Consider the following 22148-nt stretch of genomic DNA (forward strand, 5'->3'; position numbering starts at 1 on the left):
ATTTGGAGAAACAGCTAATCTTTGGCCAACCTTAGGGTACAAGGTCCATCTATTTTCTAAAAACTTGGTATTTAGAAGAGACTCAGGAGACAAGAACCAAATGTAACCTCTGAATCGTTTGAAAACTGATTCAAACCAACCAACCATAACGGATACTTTGTGCGGAGCTTCTGAAAGAAGCAGAACTATTGAGCTTTCTTCCTTCGGAGGAAATAAGTTTAAAAATACCAAAAGATATTTAAATTATATCCAGTCCAGCTATTTTCTTCAGGCCAAAATGTTCAAAATTACCTCCTCCCTTCCTCGTCATAAATATTATGGCTTTATAGGCAAAGCACTAGAATACAAGCTGATATTTCTCAGCTAAAGTTCATGAGCGGTTATATGAGCCACTCCCTGGATTAGGAAGCGATGGGGGTCTTTTAGACTCTGTACACACCCTTTGCAGGGGACTCAGGAGTGTTCTAACTCTTGCTGATTTTCTGAAGTTCTTTCCCCGCTCCTCACACCCTCAGTTTTTCTTGCCCAAAGCAACAAAATGAGGGAGCGAGACTCGCCACAGGAAAGGTCCTGAACCTGTTCTTTCCTGGGAAAAAAAGCGCTGACACCCCAGGAAGACTTAATGTGGAAAGGCTCGCAGGTTGATTTGGACTCGGCTCGCAATAAAACATCAACTAAAATGAGTGGTTATAACGCACCACCCGCAACGCAAAGACATCGAGGAAAAATAACCCAGAGAGATTGGTCACTTCCCTGGAGATGGTTTGTTCCCTGGGCAACGGGGACCGGGCGCCCGCCGGCCGAAGTAAACAGAGCTACTACGCCTGCGCACACCCTTCCTGGGTCACGTGTCGGCGCGGGCCTCCCAGACTGCCCGGGAGAGCGGTCCCGCGGCTATAAGGGACCGTGTGCAAACTGGAGAGGCGTCAACCTTTCCCTGAGGGGCGGATTCGGGTAGGAGCGGAGCGTTGGGTCGGAAACGCCCCCTTCTTCCGCAGCCGGAGATTGAGATCCTGAACTGGGCCTGCGGGGTGCCGCCGTACCTTTGTGGGACATGGCCGGCTGTGGGGAGGGTGGCGCGGCGCCCGTGGTACCTCTGGGGTCCCCTGGAGTTTGCACTAAGGGGTTGCAAAGGAAAGGGCCCTGTGAGCGGCGCCGGCTGAAGGCGGTGGTATCGGAGCAGCTCAGCCAGGATCTGCTCAGGTAGGAGGAGGCGGGAACCCTAGCTGCTTCAGTTCTTAAGGCATCCGCCTCCGCCCCAGAAGCTGTGGCTTTCCCGGCCACTCCATCCCTCCCCTCCTCGTGGTCCTCGCCTCAGGCTTTTGTGGGACGTGCACCAGTCTCCTCACTACACAGCAGTTCCCTCGCCCTAAAAAACCAATCCCGAGCACCTCGGAGAGCACGTACCAGATTAAAAAAGGAGAGCAAAATTAGTATCATAGTTATGTGCAGCACCAGTTTATGACAATAAGACGAATAGGCTTAGTTCTTGAAAGACGTATCGCTAAGGTCGGGATGGATCCAGGTTTCATGGTCCTGAAGCGTACACTTTAAAAAAATAAGCTTAGTTTGAGAAAAATAAAATTAGTTATAAAAATGAATATTTATTTAGATTAAGGAAAAAAAGAACAAATTAGTGGAGTCTTGGAGGTCTCTTAATTCTGAACTTTCTTTAAAGAATTTACCAGAAATGCTTACATAGAAATATTTCCTGATTGCAAACTGGTTTCCCCTCTCCACCTGGAACACTACAGCTCCCAGCTACTCCCAGCTCCCATGAGGACGCAAGCAAATGGAGGGTTGTTCTGAAGCTTAACTCAGGCTATGGTGAATCCAGTTAATGACATCTCAATTTATAAAGAAAATGAAGCTTAGAAATATTCCCTAGCCAATTGCCATTTCCACCAAAACTGATTTCGTGAGCTTTAGTGTGCATCAGAATCACCTGGAGGGCTTGTTAAAACTTAGATTTACTGGGTCCCGGATCATAGTACTCATTCAGTTGGTTAGGAAGAGAGCTTTTGCATTTCTAACAAGGTCCCAGGTGATGGTGATGCTGATGCTGGCTGCCTGGGTCACACTTTAAGAACTCCTGAATTAGAGTAAACATAATTACCACTAATAACCAATAGCTGTGCAGCATTCTACATTTTTTTTTTTAAGTGCTTTCTATCCCTTACACTTAGGCTTCAGCGGCTCTAAACTGTGCTTTCTATAAATTAAAAAAATGTCCCTTTAATTTGGGCTTATCTGCCAGAGATGCTGCTTTGTCTCCACCAGTGGGGGATTAATGTAAAAGATGGAAAAATAAAACTGAAGTTGTTCTGTTTCTAGGCTGAATCTGTAAGGATGAGGCACTCCTTTTCAGTGACTTTATTCTCCTGGCTGTATTGTAAGTCTTAAGGTGTCAGGAATTTAAGGAAGATAACATGTCTGATTTATATAAAGAAAATGAAATTAAGGCATAGTAGGTGAACTTTGTATCCTCATCTGAGCAGTAATTAAGGATAGGATCCTGAACTTCCAAGTTCCTATTATAAGCAAAAAAAAAAAAGATGTGGCAGTTTTTTTTTTAACAAGAAAACTTTGTATGTGCACCCAGCACCCTAATTGCTGTGCCAAATTAATCTTTTTCAAACACAGCAATATAATGGATTTATTTTGCAAATATTAATGAAGTATCTAGTACCCACCATGTACCCAGATTTGTACTAGGTCCTGAAGAATCAAAGATTAATAAGACATAGCTTTGGTGTTGTGCTTACACTCTGGTAAGAGATAATAGTCAAACAAAAGTTATGGGGACTGGAGTGAGTTTGGGGAAGGCTTTTTAGGGTGACGTTTGAGTGATCTCTTGAGGATTGATTCAAAGTTGATTAGGTAAAGATTAGGAAGGGAGAAGTCAGAGGATATCTAAACAAAGCGAATGGCTTTTACAAAGGCACAGAGATTTGAAAGAGTTTGATTTATTTTGGGAAAGCAAGTTGTATTAGATTCTTAAACAGCAAGGAACAGAGAAACCTCTGGGTGACCGGAGATAATAGGGTATATGGAGAAGTAAAATAGGAAACTATTTCAGTAGTCAAAAAGCCAGATCTGATGTAGAATTGGAAAGTTGTTTGGAATTTGACAGCAATTATACAGTAAGACCTCATTGAGAAGTGGACCATTATACAGGACAATTGTAATAAAAATCCCTAAACTTATTGCTATTCTATTAGCTAGATGCGGGGTTGACTACCCTGTGGAGTAAGTCTTGGTATTCTTCCCATTTAACAGATAAGGAAACTGAGCATTAGGCATGAAGTGGTAGAGTCCTAATAAAAACCTTGACATTCTGACTCCAAAAACGTTAAAATGACTTTCCCAAGGTCACACAAACAGACTATGAGCCCAGTCTGTTTTCTCTGCAGTAGTTCTACAAACTGATCTTCCAGTAATCTATTTCCTTCATCTTTGCTTCTATCCTTACCCATTTCTTTTTCTTACTCTTAGATTTGCTTTGAAACTCTCTTACAGTGTCATTAGTCGGTTTCTGTTTATTATAGAACATCTCTGCTAGAGTTTACTTGTTTAAATACCACATTGGCTGGGCGCCTGGGTGGCTCAGTTGGTTGGGCGACTGCCTTCGGCTCAGGTCATGATCCTGGAGTCCCGGGATCGAGTCCCGCATCGGGCTCCCTGCTCGGCAGGGAGCCTGCTTCTCCCTCTGACCCTTCCCCCTCTCATGTGCTCTCTGTCTCAAATAAATAAATAAAATCTTAAAAAAAAAAAATAATAATACCACATTGGCTGATGGCTAACCTTGGCTCATTCCATTGTTCATTCAGATGTGGTTAAGAGCATCAGGGTCATGTGCTACAAAGACGAGCCATAAATGAATTTGGTAGCTTTTTGGGAGGGGATTGTGGGTATGGCCTGCAACCAAAGTGACAGCAGATGAGGGTGAATGGGTAAACTAAGACTAGTTCATGGAGACTTTCTTTTTCAGTGAAGAGTTTGGAATGTATTGTGGAGGCAGTGGAGAGCCGTTGGTGTTTTTTAAATAAAAGATTAACATATTTAGATCTTGAGTTGAGGGAAGAAAAATTAGAAACAAGGAAACCAGCTAGGAGATATTGTATGATAGTCAAGGGATACATAATGGCAGTGGTGATGGAAAAAGTGAAAGGGATTCACATGTGCAATTGATGGACTCAGTGACCAATTACATGCGGAGGTACAGGGAAAGCGAAACACAGAAGATGGTGCCAAGTCTTAGGGCATTTGAAAGGGAGGAGCATGGTGAATGTTGAGGAAGTCAGATGCAAGAGACCATTGGAAATATGTCTGGAGTTGAGAATGAAGGTTGGAATAGCAGATATACAGTAAAGGTTGGTGTATCATTAGCACCCAGTTGTCCAAGCTAAAAAAGAGAGGTTATTCCCTTCCATTCACCTTCTACATCCAGTCACCAACTCCTGCCGATTTTATTACCAAAGTATATTTTAATTCCATTCCCTAGTCTCTATCACCATTGATCTCTCCTGGCTCGAGCCTTTACATCATTCAGATGCACTGTGCAGTAATTTTCTCATCTTCATTTTCATTCCCCCCTAATTTCTTGTCTACACAACTAATAGGTGATATTTTGAAAAATGAATTTGTCCATTTGGTGATTCGCCTTCAACTGTAAGATGGAGTTAAACTCTTTGCCTCTTATTTGTCTTTATCCCAGCAGCTTCATCTGTCACTTCTTAGCCCCCCAGTACTCTCTGCTGACCAGTTTGTAGCTCCATACTCACACATACCTTAGCAAGGAACGTGGAGCCAGGAACTATGACCTTGCCTTGCTTCCCTGACCAACTCTTTTTTTTTTTTTTTTAAAGATTTTATTTATTTATTTGAAAGAGAGAGAAAGAGAGAGAGAGCACATGAGAAGGGGAAGGGTCAGAGAGAGAAGCAGACTCCCTGCCGAGCAGGGAGCCTGATGTGGGACTCGATCCCGGGACTCCAGGATCATGACCTGAGCCGAAGGCGGTCGCTTAACCAACTGAGCCACCCAGGCGCCCCCCCGACCAACTCTTATTTGATCTTTGAAATCTCATTTGGTTTTCTTGTCCTCTGTAAGGTCTTTTATGCCTATCTCTGAAAAAAATTTTATTTATTTGTGTTATTGAATATATCACACTCTAATTTTCAAACCGGTCTTCCCTACTATTCAGTAAAATCCTTGAGTGCACATATGTTTTAGTCATCTATCTGTACCCAGTGCTTGGTACATAGTACATGCTTAATACATTTTTAGTGATAGTCAACAGTCCAAAATGCATTAGATAGCTTAATGCAGTAGTTGGCAGAGAAATGAGATGGAAAAAAGCTGGACCTAGACATGGTTGAGCCTTTGCTTCAACCTGTCCTTCCTCTAGACTTTACTATTTGATGAGCCAGTAAACCCCCTTTAATATTTAAGCCAGTCTGAGTCAGATAATTCTGTTACTTGTAACATACAAGATATACTTGTAACTGATATAAGTAGTTTTATAAAATAAAAAGCACTATATTTTCATATTGACAATTTTTAAACACATTAAATTTTTTTATTTAACAAATACTCATGAGCATATCTTATGAACAAGGCAAATTCCCTAGTGATGGTTGTATGGCTACCAGCTGCATTGCTTCCTTATTCACTTGGGGAAGAGTGGAGGATGGAGAAAAGGTGGGTGGGAGGAAGGAATAAATTGAGTATTTGTGCAATTTGAGTTTTTATTAATGTTTGAGAGACCAGTACATTTTTGCATAACTTTAAAAACCACTTATGAAAATAATTTATTGATTAAAATATTGACTAAAATGCTTCTGTTTGCTGATTGTTTCCAAGGTTCTGAAAGTTTTGTGCTCTGAAGCATTTGTTTAGTGTAAAATACAACAAAATTCAACAAGCAGATATTGAGCTCTGTATACTGAATATACAGTTTTTGCCTGTGGGAATTTATTGTCTAGTAGGGAGAAAGGCTCAAAAAAATAATGATGCAGTGACAGAAGCTCTTTATAGAGGTATGTCTCAAGTGTGTTGGGATCAGAGGAAGGAGCCATTAACTTGATCCTGGGGGCATGAGAGTGTCAGTGGCAACATTGTACGCTTTCACTGTAATGGGTATCTTTATCCATTAGCTGTACTTCCTGTAGTGCACTGGTGTGATTGCCAGTTATGTCCTGTGGTAAGGAAATCCTCTGAGAATACATACCTTGCCGAAGACAATGATGTAGTGATATGAAGTATTGTTTAGTATTTAGAGAGTAGAAGTATATAGTTACCACAGGGACAAAAGATTATGACAGTTTGTATTATGATGCTGATTTCCGTTCTTCCTTCACTTTATCTGTAATCAGTGGGCTTTACCATAACCATGTGCATTAGTAAAGGGATTTGAATGTGTTATCCCATGAGCCCATCGTTTTAATAATAGATTATAGTTTGTTCTATTTGTGTGAGGAAAAAACTGGAAAAGGGCTTAAAATGTCACATTCTTGACGGCCAAGCCTGCATTTCAGACTTGGTATTTAACAATAGTCAGAACAAAATGTACCAGTTTCTAATCTGTATTGTCTATTGTTATACTCAGCTTGCTTGTGTTGTTGACATTTTATTTCTTTTGCTTCTTTTAGTAAGATTTTTAAAAATACATTCTTTTCAACAGTCAGTGACCATATTACTTTGTGTTCTTTTTCTGAAATAAATCTTAAGTAGATACATTTTAAAGGAAAATCAACATAAATAGCAGAAGATAAATATTATTATTACCAGAAGGAATTAAAAGATATTTTTTGGAAAAATAGTCTTACTCTTTTTAGTGTAATTACCTTTTTTTCCACCATGAATTTTAGAAAATTAGATTCTAAGCAAGTATTAAACAGTGTTCTTTGGAATGAACTGAGAACAAACTCATTTTCATATTAACCTATTTTACTTTTGTTACTTACCTCTGTATTTTTAGTGCGTGCTATTTTGAAAAATTATTTTATAAAAATAGGTATATTATATATTTCTGAGTATCACTAATTAAACTATGGTTCCTTTTTATTCATTACAGGCTCCTAAGGGAAGAAATCCATACAGATGTTACTTTCTGTGTAGGTAGTACTTTGTTCAAAGCACACAAAGCAGTCCTTTTAGCAAGGGTTCCTGACTTCTATTTTCATACTATTGGACAGACATCTGATAATTTAACAAATCTTGAGCCTATTGCTGTGGAGAACTTTGAAGCTTCAGAATTTAGAAAATTTTTACAGTAAGTGCTTTATCTTTTTTCTCTTACATTTAAGTCTAATATATAACTGTTTACCTTTTCAACACATATGTGTGTATGTTTTTATTTCTTGTATTTTCATATCTGTTTTATAACCTAAAAAAAATCCATTCATTTAAATTCCAAATTATCTTAGTATGAGTAGAGGCTGAGTATGAGTATCAGAGTATTAGGGGCTTAGTATTGGGAAAGACTAAGTACTAATTTGAGATTGAGCCTGAAAGAGGAGAAATGGTGTGTTCTCTAGTAATTTGAATGACTTACTCTATGCCATGGTTTTTTGACAGTGGCACTATTGACATTTTGGGTTAGATAATTCTTTGTTGTGGGGTGTGTGCTGTGCTGTGCATTGTAGGATGTTTAGCAGCATCCCTGTCCTCTAGCCCCTAGATGACAGTAGCATTCTTCCTGAGTCCCCCCCACCCCTCAGTTCCCAAGTTGTGACAATCAAAATGTCTGCCAGATGTTGCCAAATGTCCTCTTGGGGGTAGAATTAGCCCCTGTTGAGAACCATTGCTATATACTGACTTCTGTATTGTTGTTACGCAAAAATCATTGGTATGCAAGAACTGTTGGTATATACTGACTTCCTGACTTCCTTATTATTGGTATGCAAAACTTTAAATAAATTAGTTTGTAAAAATATGAGATCATAACTTTTTATTCTTATGGCTTGCATATGGTCAAAATTTTTGAAAATAGAACATCCATTGAACTTGTGAATTCACGAATTTTTACCACCTAAGTAATGGGAAAAATTAGTTTAAATTAATCCCCATTCTAATTGAATAGAATTTTATTTTACAGAGTTTTGTTTTTGTTTTTTTTTTTAAAGATTTTATTTATTTGACAGAGAGACACAGCGAGAGAGGGAACACAAGCAGAGGGAGTGGGAGAGGGAGAAGCAGGCTTCCCGCGGAGCAGGGAGCCCGATGCGGGGCTCGATCCCAGGACCCTGGGATCATGACCTGAGCTGAAGGCAGACGCTTAACGACTGAGCCACCCAGGCGCCCCTAGAATTTTATTTTAATGCTTTACTATTATCTGCACATATGTGTAATGATTTGACACTCATTTTTGCTAAATGTATCCAGAAGGGAAGTATTTTCTAATGTAGTTTCTCAAAATTATATCTCTTTTAGACTTATGACATTTAAATGACATGGACTCTAAGGCTAGAATGCCTGAGTTCAAATTCTCTGCTCTGCCATTTCGTAGCTGTGTGCCTCAAACTTAATCCTTCTGTGCCTGGAGTTTCATCAGGTGTAAAATGTCTGGCACCTAATAAGTACCATAGAAATTCACTAAGTTTTTTATGTTTGTAAATCTTGAAATGTTTATTTGTATTTCATTTCAGTTTTTTAAATCCTGCCCTACCATAATTTCTTCCCTTTTTCCAATATATGGAAGTTGGTATTGTTCTAAATGATATTTTAGTGACTTTCTCTCATACCACCCATCACATACACTTACTCAGCAGGTGTCTATTTGTGCCCTGTAATGGGCAAGGCCCTGTGAAGGGCTAGGTATGTACTGGTTGGTGGCTCTTGATTTGAGTGCTGAATGATGACAAGTAAATGTGGAACTAAGTTTTAAAGCCAATACTGGCTTTTTCAAAGTTGGATTTTTGTGTTTTTGTATTCTGGATCCTAAGTGTTTTTTGGTGCTAGTCTTTTAGTTATTTGCTGACATACATTTTGCCTGTAATCCAAATCATACTGACTTTAGTGTAGAAAATTATTTTTGGGTAATTAAATTTTAAGTATATTTGTGTGATTTGGTTTATTTTTCTTCTTTTTATGCTCTGACATGCTATGATCTGAATTCTTTATTATTTCAGAATTTCTTATATGAAACTCCTATATGCATAAATGGAAAATTGTCTAACCTTGACTTACCCTGTAAGAATAGTATGACATAATTTAAACAGATACTTTAAGTGCAATTTAAAAAATCATTATCATTTCCCAGTATAGATCATAGGCTCATCATTGAGTTCTGACTATCAATTTTAAAATGTATACTTTTTTTTTTTTTCCTAGTTGGTGGTATATTGGCATTGTTCTAAGGACCAGGCTCTGTAGTCAAGCCAGACCTACCACTTCTAACTGTGTGAACGTTGACTAATCACTTACTGTTATGTCCATCTGAAAAATGGACATAATAACAATACCTATCTCAAAGTGTTATTGTCTGGGTTAAATTAGATGCTTATAAAGCACTTAGCACAGTGGTTTGGCATACAGTAAGCACTGAATACATTTTCATTAAGTGTTATTTATAGTAGTAGGCCTGTCGTAGGCTCTATGAAATGATATATTTCTTGAGTGTATGTTTATTTTTATTTTATTTTCTTCTTTTTTAAAACTATTTTATTTTTAAGTAATGTCTACACCCAATGTGGGGCTCAAACTAACAACCCTGACCGAGATCAAGAATTGCATGCTCTGCTGACTGAGCCAGCCAGGCTCTCCTTGAGTGTATGTTTAGATGAAGATGCATAGGATATGTCAAATTTTCATATATCAGATAAAGGAAGAAACTGTATCAGTGTTTTCCTTTATTTATTGTCATTAAAGGTAGTAGAAAAAAAAGATTAAGAGACAGCATGGTAGAGTGGAGGAGGCACTGGACTTGGCAACAAGGCAGAGATCTGCCTTCCAGCTGTGCGTTATCTTGTTTTATGATTTCTTTAAGCCTCAGTTTTCTCATATTTAGAACAAGGAGGTTGGAGTAGATGGCTTTGTGCTTCATAGCACTTCACAGGCCTCTATTTTAAGCACTTAATCATATTTTGTTTTGTATTAGGTTAGTCATGTATGTCTGTGGTTATATAAGCTCCTTGAAATTAGATCATCTCATTGATGTGAACATCCTCAGTGGTATCTCATATAGTGTCCTGCACAGAGAAAGTGCTTGTGATGTACCCCCTTTTTTTTTTAGCAGAGTGCATTGAAATTTCATCTATATTAATATAAAGTATAAGGAGAGGATTATAATATAAAATATTGAGATTAATTTTTTCAGTGAAACTTCTGAAAAAATTTTTTAAATTTTACTTATGAAATTCAGTTCTTATTAGTGGCTTTATTGCACATCCTTTCTCTTTAGATAACCAATAAACTTTTTGAAATATTGTTATATTGCTACTTACTGTAGAGTCCTTTGGTATTATGCACTTGAGTTAGAGTGGGAAATACAGTCTGTGAAAAATTGTTTTATATACAGCAGCATCATACATGATTCAAATGATTGGCAATGGAAAATAGTTGTTGCTTCATGACCTCGTGATTAAAATTCAAAAATTCAACTTAGTATAAAAATCTTCAATTTTCCAAGAAGACCTACCCCGTTGTAGGTGTCAGAGTGTGTATGTGTGTTTGCGTGTGTGTGAGGAAAGAAAAGAGGAAAGACCTTTTTTTTCTTTTCACTCAATTGTTTATTCCATAGTCTTTTTTTTTTTTTTTTAAGAGGAATGACCTTTGAATTTGCAACTTAACATCAATTAACTGGGGGATGCTAAGATAACTTGTCAGGAAGGTATAAACACATAGAGCAGCACAGAATAAAAGATTCTGTTTCCCCTGCAGCTTTTTCAGGTAATGGGTATTTTCTCTCACATTTCTTATACTAGCAGGGCTCGAAGTGGGTGGGATAGGTGTCTTGTTGTATTCACTGTATTTAACTATATTTTCTTATTTTATGTATTATTGATGCTCTGGCATCTGGGGCCTCATTGACTGGGCAGAGATTATTCCTCCTAGGGTCAGGTCATCCTAAATCCATTCCAACACCCCCATCTCCTCAATCTGGTTCTTATTCTCCACAAGGCAATATTCCTCTGCCCTAATCTTCCCAGGGCCAAACACCAGGCAACTAAAGATCATCCTCATAGCCCAGAGCATGCCCCCACCCCTCCCCACCCCACCTCCAGCCCCAATTATTAAAACTATCTAATATTAAGCTTCGGTTGTTCACCTTGCCCCACTCATTCCTTTTCACAGAAAACATAATAAAGGCTTCTGCCTGTGCTTTGCTCTACCTCCTTCTTCCAGACCAACCCTATTGCTTCCCCATGTGGCCATTACTGGTGTGGTGTGCCTCTCTCTGCTTGGGTACTGCAAATTACAAACTATCTTTTCAATGGCAGTCATTTCCTAATCATTTGGCTCAGCATACCTGAATAAAACCAATTCCCAGGTGCATTTTAAAACATTTGAAAACCAATTGCTGCCTTTAGATCTTTCTTCCTCCCATCTTCCTAAACTGTCTTTGAATCTCATCTTTCCAGTCTATACCACTAGCCAGTCATCTGTAGACCCTTAAGTCAGTCCTCCTCATTTCACTTTTTAAAAAATATGTTAATTAATTTTTATTTTTAATTCTAGTATAGTTGATATACAGTATTATATTAGTTTCAGGTGTACAGTATAGTGATGCAGCAATTCTATACAATACTCAGTGCTCATCATGATAAGTGTACTCTTAATCCCCTTCATCTATTTAACCATCCTCCCCACCCACCTCCCCTCTGGTAACCATCTGTTTGTTCTCTATAGTTAAGAGTCTGCTTTTTGGTTTGTCTCTTTTCTTCTTTGTTCGTTTGTTTTGTTTCTTAAATCCCACATATGAGTGAAATCAAATGGTATTTGTCTTTCTCTAACTGATTATTTCCCTTAACATTATATCCTCTTGATCCATTTATGTTTATGGCTCAGTAATATTTCATTGTGTATATATACTAGACCTTTATCCATTCATCTATTGATGGATACTTGGGTTGCTTCCATAATTTGGTTATTGTAAATAATGCTGCAGTCAACATAGTGATACATATAATCTTTCCCAATTAGTGTTTTTGTATTCTTTGGATAAATACCCAGTAGTGGAATTACTGGATCATTTAGTAATTCTATTTTTAACTTTTTGAGGAACCTCCATACTGTTTTCCACAGTGGCTGCACCAGTTTGCATTCCTACCAACATTGTATGAGGGTTCTTTTTCTCTACATCCTTGCCAACGCTTGTTTCCTGTCTTTTTGATTCTAGCCATTCTGAGAGGTGTGGGGTGATATGTCATTGAGGTTTTGATTTGCATTTCCCTGATGATGAGGGCTGTTGAACATCTTTTTATGTTTCTGTTGCCATCTGTCTGTCTTATTTGGAAAAATTTCTACTCAGGTCCTCTCCCCATTTTTAAACGGGATTATTTGGGTGTTTTTTGTTGTTGTTGTTGTTGTATTTTGGTGTGGAATTGTGTAAGTTCTTTATATATTTGGGATACTGACCCTTTATTGGATATGTCATTTGCAAATATCTTCTCCCATTCACTGGATTGTCTTTTAGTTCCATTGACTGTTTCCTTGGCTGTGCAGAAGCTTTTTATTTTGATATAGTCCCAGTAGTTTATTTTTGCTTTTATTTCCCTTGCCTCAGGAGACCTATCTAGAAAAATGTTGGTATGGTTGATGTCAAAGGTATTACTGCCTGTGCTCTTTTCAAGGATTTTAATGGTTTCAGGTCTCTCATTTAAGTCCTTAATTCATGTCAAGTTTATTTTTATGTATGGTGTGAAAAGGTGGTTCAGTTTCATTATTTTGCTTGTATTGTAGTTTTCCCAACACCATTTGTTGAAGAGACTTTTCCCCATTGCATATTTTGCCTCCTTTATCGGAGATTGGTTTACCATATAATCATGGGTGTTTTTTTTTTTTCTTTAAAGATTTTATTTATTTATTTGACAGAGAGAGACACAGCAAGAGAGGGAAGACAGGCAGGGGGAATGGGAGAGGAGAAGCAGGCTTCCCGCGGGGCAGGGAGCCCAATGCGGGGCTCAATCCCAGGACCCTGGGATCACGACCTGAGCCGAAGGCAGATGCTTAACGACTAAGCCACCCAGGTGCCCCATAATCATGGGTTTATTTCTGGGTTCTCTGTCCTGTTTCACTGATCATTGTCTATATTTTTATGCCAGTGCCATACTGTTTCGATTACTGTAGCTTTGTTGTATATCTTGAAATCTGGGATTGTGATACCTCCAGCTTTGTTTCTTTTTCAAGATTGTTTTGGCTATTCAGGGGCTTTTGTGGTTCCATACAAATTTTACGGTTGTTTGTTCTGTTTCTATGAAGAATGCTATTGGTATTTTGATATGGATTGCATTACGTGTGTAGATTGCTTTGGGTATTATAGACATTAAAAAAAAAAGATTTATTTATTTATTTAAGAGAGAGATAGCATGAGCGGAGGAAGGGGCAAAGAGGGAGGGAGAGGAAGAGGGAAAGAATTCCAGGCAGACTCTGTGCTGAGTGTGGACTCTGATTCTGGGCTTGCTCTCCCAACCCTGAGATCATGACCTGAGCCAAAATGAAGAGTTGGATGCTTAACTGACTGAGCCACCTAGGCGCCCCTGGTAGTATAGACATTTTAACAATATTTGTTCTTCCAGCCCATGAGCATGGAATATATTTCCATTTCATTGTGTCATCTTCAGTTTCTTTCATCAATGTTTTATGAGAAAGTTCTCAGAGTACAGGTCTTTTACCTCCTTGGTTAGTTTTATTCCTAGGTATCTTATTATTTTTGGTATAATTGTAAATGGGATTGTTTTCTTGATTTCTCTTTGTGCTGCTTCTTTATTAATGTATAGAAATGCAGTGGATTTCTGTACATTGATTTTGAAACAACTTTACTGAATTGATATATCAGTTCTCATAGTTTTTTGGTGGAATCTTTAGAATTTTCGTTATGTACAATCATGTTATCTGCAAATAGTGAAAGTTTTACTTCTTTACCAGTTTGGAAGCCCTTTATTTCTTCTTTCTATATGATTACTGTGGCTAAGACTCCCAATACTATGTTGAATAAAAGTGGTGAGAGTAGCCATCCTTGTCTTGTTCCTGATCTTAGGGGAAAGCTCTCAGTTTTTCCCCATTGAGGATGATATTAGCTCTGGGTTTTTCATATATGGCCTTTGTTATGTGGAGGTGTGTTCCCTCTAAATCTACTTTGTTGAGCGTTTTTGTCGTGAATGGATATTGTACTTTGTCAAATGCTTTTTCTGCATCTATTGAGATGATCATATGGTTTTTATCCTTTCTCTTGTTGATGTGATGTATCACATTGATTGAGTTGTGGATATTGAATCACCCTTGCGTCCTGGAAATAAATCCCACTTGATCATGGTGAATGATTTTTTAATGCATTGTTGGATTTGATTTGCTAATACTTTGTTAAGGATTTTTTCATCTATATTCATCAGACATATTGACCTGTAGTTTTCTTTTTTTTAGGTGTCTTTATTTGGTATTGGTATCAGGGTAATGCTGGCCTCGTGGAATGAATTTAGAAGCTATCCTTCCTCTCATTTTTTGGAATAGTTTGAGAAGAATAGGTATTTTTTTTTTTAAGATTTTATTTATTTATTTGACAGAGAGAGGGAGGGAGCGAGCACAAGCAGGGTGAGCAGGAGAGGGAGAAGCAGGCTCCCCGCTCAGCAGGGAGCCCGATGTAGGGCTCGATCCCAGGACCCTGGGATCAGGACCTGAGCCGAAGGCAGACACTTAACGGACTGAGCCACCCAGGTGCCCGAGAAGAATAGGTATTAACTCTTCTTTAAATGTTTGTTGGAATTTACCTGTGAAGCCGTCTAGTCCTGGATTTTGTTGGGAGTTTTTTTGATTACTGATTTAATTTCATTGCTGGTAATTGGCCTGTTCAAATTTCTATTTCTCCTGATTCAGTTTTGGGTGGTTATATTTTTCTAGGAATTTATGCATTTCTTCTAGGTTGTCCAATTTGTTGACATGATTTTTCATAATATCCTCTTATAATCCTTTATGTTTCTGTGGTGTTGGTTATTATTTCTCCTCTCTCATTTTTGATGTATATTTGCCTCCTCTCGCTCTTTTTTATTTTTATGAGTTTGGATTAAAGTTTATTAATTTTGTTGACCTTTTAAAAGTACCAGCTCCTGGTTTCATTATCTGTTCTATTGTTTTTTAGTTTTTATTTCACTTATTTCTGCTCTAATCTTTGTTTTTTCTTTCCTTGTGGTTTTGTGTTTTGTTTTTTTTCTAGCTCCCTCAGGTGTAACATTAGGTTGTTTATTTGAGATTTTTATTGCTTCTTGAGGTAGGCCTAAATTGCTACAATGTTGCCTCTTAGGACCTTTTTTGCTACATCCCAAAGATTTTGGACCATTGTTGTTTTCATTTTCATTTATCTCCATGTATTTTTTTCCCCTCTTTGATTTCTTGGTTAACCCATTCATTGTTTAGTAGCATGTTAACCTCCATGTATGTGTGTTCTTTCCAGATTTTTTTCTTATGGTTGATTGCTAGTTTCATAGCATTGTGATTAGAAAAGATGTATGGCATGACTTTGATCTTTTTGAATTTGTTTAGATTTGTTCTGTGGCCTAACTTGTGATCTATACTGGAGAGTGCTGTGTTTGTACTTGAAGATAATGTGTATTCTACTGTTTTAGGATGGAATGTTCTGAATATATCTGTTAGATCCATCTGGTTCAATGTTTCCCTGTTGATTCTGTTTGAATGATCTGCCCATTGATGTAACTGGGGTATTGAAGTCCCTTATTATTATTGTATTACTATCGATTACTTCCTCTATGTTTATTATTATTGTGTTATATATTTGGGTGCTCCCATGTTGGGTGCATAAATATATACAATTGCTATATCTTCTTGTTGGATTGTTCCCTTTATGGTTATATAGTGTCCTTCTCTGTCTCTTGTTACAGTCTTGTTTTAAAGTCTATTTTGTCCAGTATAAGTATTGCTCCCCTGGCTTTCTTTTCACTTCCATTTGCATGATGATTGTTTTTCCATCCCTTTACTTTCAATCTACATGTGTCTTTAGTATGACATGAGTCTCTTGTAAGCAGCATATAGATGGTTCCTGCTTTTTTATCTATTCTGTCACCCTGTGTCTCCTGATTGGAGCATTTAGTCCCATTTTCATTCAAAGTAACTATTGAAAGGTATGGACTTATTGCCATTTTGTTACTTCTTATGGTTGTTTTTGTAGTTCTTCTCAGTCCTTTCTTACTCTCTTCTCTCACAGTTTGCTAGCTTTCTTTAGTGATATACTTGGATTCCTTTCTCTTTATTTTTTGTTATCTATTAGGTTACCATTAGGCTTATATATGACATCTTACACATACAGCAGTCTGTATTAAGTTGATGGTTCCTTAAGTCCATTCTTAACTCCTTTTCCCCTACCCCTGCCACATTTTAGTTATATGGTGTCATACTTTATATCCTATTTTGGGACTCCCTTGGCTGATTTTAGTAGATAAACTTAATTTTACTGCTTTTGTACTTCTGACTTTTTTTTTTTTTTTAACAACTGTTTGTGGTCTTTTCTTTCCACTGAAGGAGTCCCCTTTAAAATTTTTATAGAGTTGGTTTAATGGTGATGAATTCCTTTAACTTTTGTTTGCCTAGGAACTCTTTATGTCTTCTCCAGTTGTCAATGATAGCCTTGCTGGATAGAGTATTCTTGGCTGCAGATTTTTTCCTATCAGCACATTGAATATATCATGCCATTTTCTTCTGGTTTGCAAAATTTATGCTGAAAAATCAGCTGATAGCCTTATGGGGTTTTCCCCTTGTATGTAATTGTTTTCTTTTCTCTTGCTGCTTTTAAAATTCTTTATAACCACTTTTCATCCTTTTAATGACTGTGTGTCTTGGTGTGGACCTCCATGGTTTGATTTTGTTGGATGTTCTCTTTGCCTCCTGGATCTGGATTTCTGTTTCCTTCCCCAGATTCAGTAAGTTTTCAGGCATTATTTTTCAGATAAATTTTCTGCTCCCTTTTCTGTCTCTTCTCCTTGGATCCCTATAATGCAAATGTTATTTTATTGGTAGTGTTGCTGGCTTCCTGTAGTCTATTTTAATTTTTTTATTACTATTTTTCTCTCTCCTCTTTAGCTTGATTGCTTTCCATTACTCTGTCCTCCAGGTCGCTGATCCATTTTTTTGCTTCCTCTAGTCTACTATTTATTCTTTCTAGTATATTTTTAATTTTAGTTACTGAGTTCTTCATCTGTGATTGGTTCTTTTTCATATTTTCTATCTCTTTGTTGAGTGTCTCACTGAGGTCCTCCACTCTGTTCTCAAGTCCAGTGAGTATCTTCATGACCATTACTGTAAATTCTCTGTAGGACATATTACTTATCTCCATTTTGTTTAGCCCTCCTGCTGAGATTTTGCCCTGTTCTTTCATTTAGTACATAGTCCGCTGTCTCCTCATTTTATCTAACTTTCTGTATCTGTTTATATGTGTTAGGAAAGTCAGCTATCTCTCCTCCTCATGAAAGTAGTGGCCTTATGAAGAAGAGGTCCTATAGTGCCCTGTTGTTCTGTGTCCCCTGTTGACCAGAACCTGGCGCTTCAGAGGTATCTTTTATGTGTGGTTTGTGTAACCTAGTGTTGCTGAATCACATTTGCCTTCAGTCTAGTTGTCTGCAATGGCTCTCTTTGCCTGTTGTGAGCAGGATTTGGTCCCTGTGTTGTTAGTGGGTCAGTCTGGGACTGCCTTGGGCTTGACTGAGTCAGACCAGGCATTTGCCAGAGATGCAATGGCATGGAACTGCAGGGGTTTTCCCTGTGTTGTCTTCTCAGAAGCTTTCATTGGTGGGTGGGGCCTGCAGTCAGACCTGATGTCTGTCCCCAGCCCACTGCTGGGGCTGCATTTGGACTGGTGTGTGTTGTTAATTTCCCCTCTCCCCCAGGGCAGGAGTCACACTGAAGTGTTGATGGCTCCTGTCAGGGTTGCTTGACACTGCCAGGCTTATGGCACTGCTTTGGATGGGCTTCAGCCAAGGATGTATTCGATGGGGCAGGTCTGCAGCAGAATGCGGGATGGGCTGTGAGGAGCCAGTAGGTCTCTGTCAGTCAGTTGTGGGTCAGGGTCTGCAGCCCCTGGGGGAAAGTCCTGCCTAGGCTCTGAAGGAGAGGGCATTTCTGCAGCAGAATGGGGGTGTGAAGCATGCTTTAGCATGTAGGTGGAGAGTGTACATGCTCTGCTTGTTCCCGTAGGTGCTTGTGTATCTAGGCTTTGGTGTTGGAGAGGGAAATGGTGCTTAGCAGCTGTTTTGTTCTTGGAGAAGTTCCCTAAGTTCCCTGCCCCTCCAGCACACACTCTGGGATTAGTAAATAAATCCCCTTCCCATATCCCTAGGCGTTCAAACTGCTGCTTCTATGCTGTATTTCTTCTGGCTCTTTGTTGTGCTCTCTCTTTAAAGGAGGGGACTCCTGGCTCTCCCAGAGTTCTGCCTGCTGATTTTTAAAGTTCCAGGTGTTAAGCCCTACTGATTGTTAAGTCCATGTGGTTTTCAAAGCCAAATGTTATGGGGATTCATCTTTCCCATGTGGTTCCCCCCAGGCTGGTGTCTGATCCTCTTTACGCCCATGGTATCCCTCCCTCCCACAGACAGTCCCAAGGGCCGTTGTCTCCTGACAGCATCTCCGCCCTTTCTGCCCTTTTTGATGTGGCCTCTTCTCTACATTTAGCTGTGGAGAGTCTGTTCTGCCCATCTTCACTTCGTTTTCTAGGTTATTTACACAGATGTGGGTGTTATCTAGTTGTATCCATGGGAGAAGGGTGCTTAAGATCCTCCCACTCCACCATCTTCCCCAGAAGTCAGTCCTCCTCATTTCTCAAAAAAATTCTTGTCAATTTCTCTTGTAATGTAATTCGTGGTAATTAAAATTGCAACATATGTTTCCAATACCATGGCCTCTTGGTTCCTTTAGTTCTTGTCTTCCAGTAATCTTGTTCTGCACACTACCTCACTACCATGTCAAATCCTAAATCATGTCAATAACAATAAACTGCAATCCTCCATAATCTTTTTTTTTTTTTAAAGATTTTATTTATTTATTTGAAAGAGAGAGAATGAGAGACAGAGAGCATGAGACGGAGGAGGGTCAGAGGGAGAAGCAGACTCCCCGCCGAGCAGGGAGCCCGATGCGGGACTCGATCCCGGGACTCCAGGATCATGACCTGAGCCGAAGGCAGTCGCTTAACCAACTGAGCCACCCAGGCGCCCCAGTCCTCCATAATCTTGATTCCAGACATTTCAACCTCTAACTTCTTCCCATCTCTCTACCTTACTCCTTTAAAACTCCTGAATCTAATAATTTATTGACTCCCATCAGGACCTGCAATGACTCTTACCGGTTTTATTGTCTCTTACCCTCTTATGTCCTTGTTTCTATCCTTAGTTTAAATTTTTTTTGTCTATCATTATATCACTTCCTTTACATACAGCCTCTTTTCCTTTGTCCCCTCTGAATTTGCCTTGTATGCATGTCAAAACCCCAAACCTTAAATCCAGTTCTTTGATTCCTCCACTCCTGCATTTACACAATTAAATGGCAGGAGAAAAACATGGTATTTGGTCTCACTTTAAATCATGGCCATGAACCTCAAGTAGGTACTTAGTGCTGACTGTATGCAGTTATATGATATTTCCCTAGTCCTATTTGCTCTCCTTCTCTCCTAGATTATTTCATACCTCCTTTTTGTTGAACCCTCAGCTGTTCTTCCCCCATCTTCATTCTCACTTGATGACCTTTCTTTATATTTCACTGAGAAAAATCAAAGCAATTAGAACTTTCACAAACTGTTCCAACATCTATTCATTTAGTTGCATTTACACCGTATGCTTTGTCTTTTCCCCTGTTACTGTTGATGAACTGTCAGTGCTTCTAAAACCATTCCCTCCACTAAAACCATTTTCACCCTCTTTTCTCCTATTGAGGGACATTTCTCCAGCAGTTTTCACTTTCCCAAAAGAAGTTTCTTTTCTTTTCTTTTGGATCTTCTCATTGGTATATAAACATGGTATTTTATTCCCACTTTAAAAGTAACAGAAGCCTTTCCTGACCTCATTTCACTTCCAACTAATACTCTACCAGCTGGTGCTCTAATGCTCTGCACCCTTTTACGTTAAAGCTCAAGAGTTATCTATTACACTGCCTCCAGTTCCTCTCCTATTCTCAGTCTTTTAAAAAACTGAGATAGAATTCACACACCTTAAAAGTCACCCTTCTAAACTGTATAATTCAGTCATCTTAGTATATTTACAGTGTTTTGCAACCACCAGTCTCCAATTCCAGAATATTTTCACCATCCTAAAAAGAAATTCTGTGCCCCCAGCAGTCACTTCCCACTCTCTCTTCCCCCAGTTCCTGGCAACCAATAATCTACTTTCTGTCTTTATGGTTTTGCCTATTCTGGGCATTTCATATAAGTAGAATCATATAGTACATGTCCTTTTATGTCCTGCTTTTTAAACTTAGTGTGATATTTTCAAGGTTCATTGATGTTGTGGTGTTTATCAGTTCTTCATTTGTTTTCATGGCTGAATATTTCATTGTATGGTGGATAAAGAGTCATCACGACCATCCTCAGGTTTGATGATTTGCTAGGACTCATAGGACTCAGCATATAGTCATATTCTGGGCTGTGATTTACTACAAAAGAAATAAAGAGAAAAGGAATATGGAGTGAAGTCCACAGGAAACTAGGCACAAACTTCCAAGAGTCTTCTCCCAGTGGAGTCACACAGGACATGCTTAATTCCCCTAGTAATGAGTTTTGACAACACTTCTGAAATGTTGTCAACCAGGGGAGCTCATTAGAGGCTCAGTGCCCAGGGTTTTTACTAGGTGTTTGTCATGTAGGCATCCTGTGTCTATTGTGCATCCATGTTCCAGACTCCTGGAAGGAAAGCAGGTGTTAAGCATAAACCATATTATTCGTATAAATGGTTTAGGCACAACGAGCCACACTTGTCATTTATAGAATGCCAGGAACACTCCTGAAATCATGTTCCCGGATACCAGCCAAGGGCCAACCTTATAATTAAGTCTTTTTTTTTTTTTTTAAAGATTTTTATTTATTTGAGAGAGAGAGAGAATGAGAGAGAGAGAGCATGAGAGAGGGGAGGATCAGAGGGAGAAGCAGACTCCCTGCTGAGCAGGGAGTCCGATGCGGGACTCGATCCCGGGACTCCAGGATCATGACCTGAGCCGAAGGCAGTCGCTTAACCAACTGAGCCACCCAGGCGCCCAACCTTATAATTAAGTCTTAAAAGATAGTGTCAGGACTGCTATATTAAATCTCTTCTGTACATATGGATATACCATATCCATTCATTTGTTGATAGACATTTGGGTGTTTTGACTTTTTGGCTGTTATGAATAATTCTACTATGAACATTCATGTACTGATTTTTATATGAACATATGTTTTCATTTCTCTTGTGTTATATACCTAGAAGTGAAATTGCTGGGTCATATGGTAAACTTTGGAGGAAATGCCAGGCTCTTTTCCAAAGAGGCTACACCATTTTACATTCCTACCAGCATGTATGAAGATTCCAATTTCTCTACATTCTTGACAACACTTGTTATTATCTGTCATTTTGATTATAGTCACTATAGTGGGTGTGAAGTGGTATCTCATTGTGATATTGATTTGTATTTCTCTGGTGGCTATTGATGTTGAATATCTTTTCGTGTGCATATTGGCTATTATATATCTTCTTTGGAAAACTATAGAGTTTCTTTGCCCATTTTAAGTTGGGTCATTTGTCTTTATATTATTGAGATGTATTGTTTTTTTTTTTTTTTTTTAAAGATTTTATTTATTTATTTGAGACAGAGAGAATGAGAGAGACAGAGAGCACATGAGAGGGGGGAGGGTCAGAGGGAGAAGCAGGCTCCCTGCCAAGCAGGGAGCCCGATGCGGGACTCGATCCCGGGACTCCGGGATCATGACCTGAGCCGAAGGCAGTCGCTTAACCAACTGAGCCACCCA

General features: G+C 38.8%; 1 protein-coding gene across 1 annotated transcript in view; it reads left to right on the top strand.

Annotated features, from left to right (window-relative positions):
• The first annotated feature begins 966 nt into the window (after positions 1-966).
• The window catches only part of LOC145715826 (BTB/POZ domain-containing protein 8-like), a 51207-nt gene continuing 30025 nt past the window's right edge, over positions 967-22148 (top strand). Inside the window, exons 1-2 of the mRNA XM_081818799.1 lie at positions 967-1203; positions 7077-7274. Of these exons, the coding sequence (XP_081674925.1) occupies positions 1055-1203; positions 7077-7274 (347 nt within the window). The 5' untranslated portion in view covers positions 967-1054. The remainder of the gene's footprint in view (positions 1204-7076; positions 7275-22148) is intronic.

Source organism: Leptonychotes weddellii, chromosome 4 (genome assembly GCF_054177405.1).
Source record: "Leptonychotes weddellii isolate Sample4059 chromosome 4, ASM5417740v2, whole genome shotgun sequence".
Lineage (NCBI taxonomy): Eukaryota > Metazoa > Chordata > Mammalia > Carnivora > Phocidae > Leptonychotes > Leptonychotes weddellii.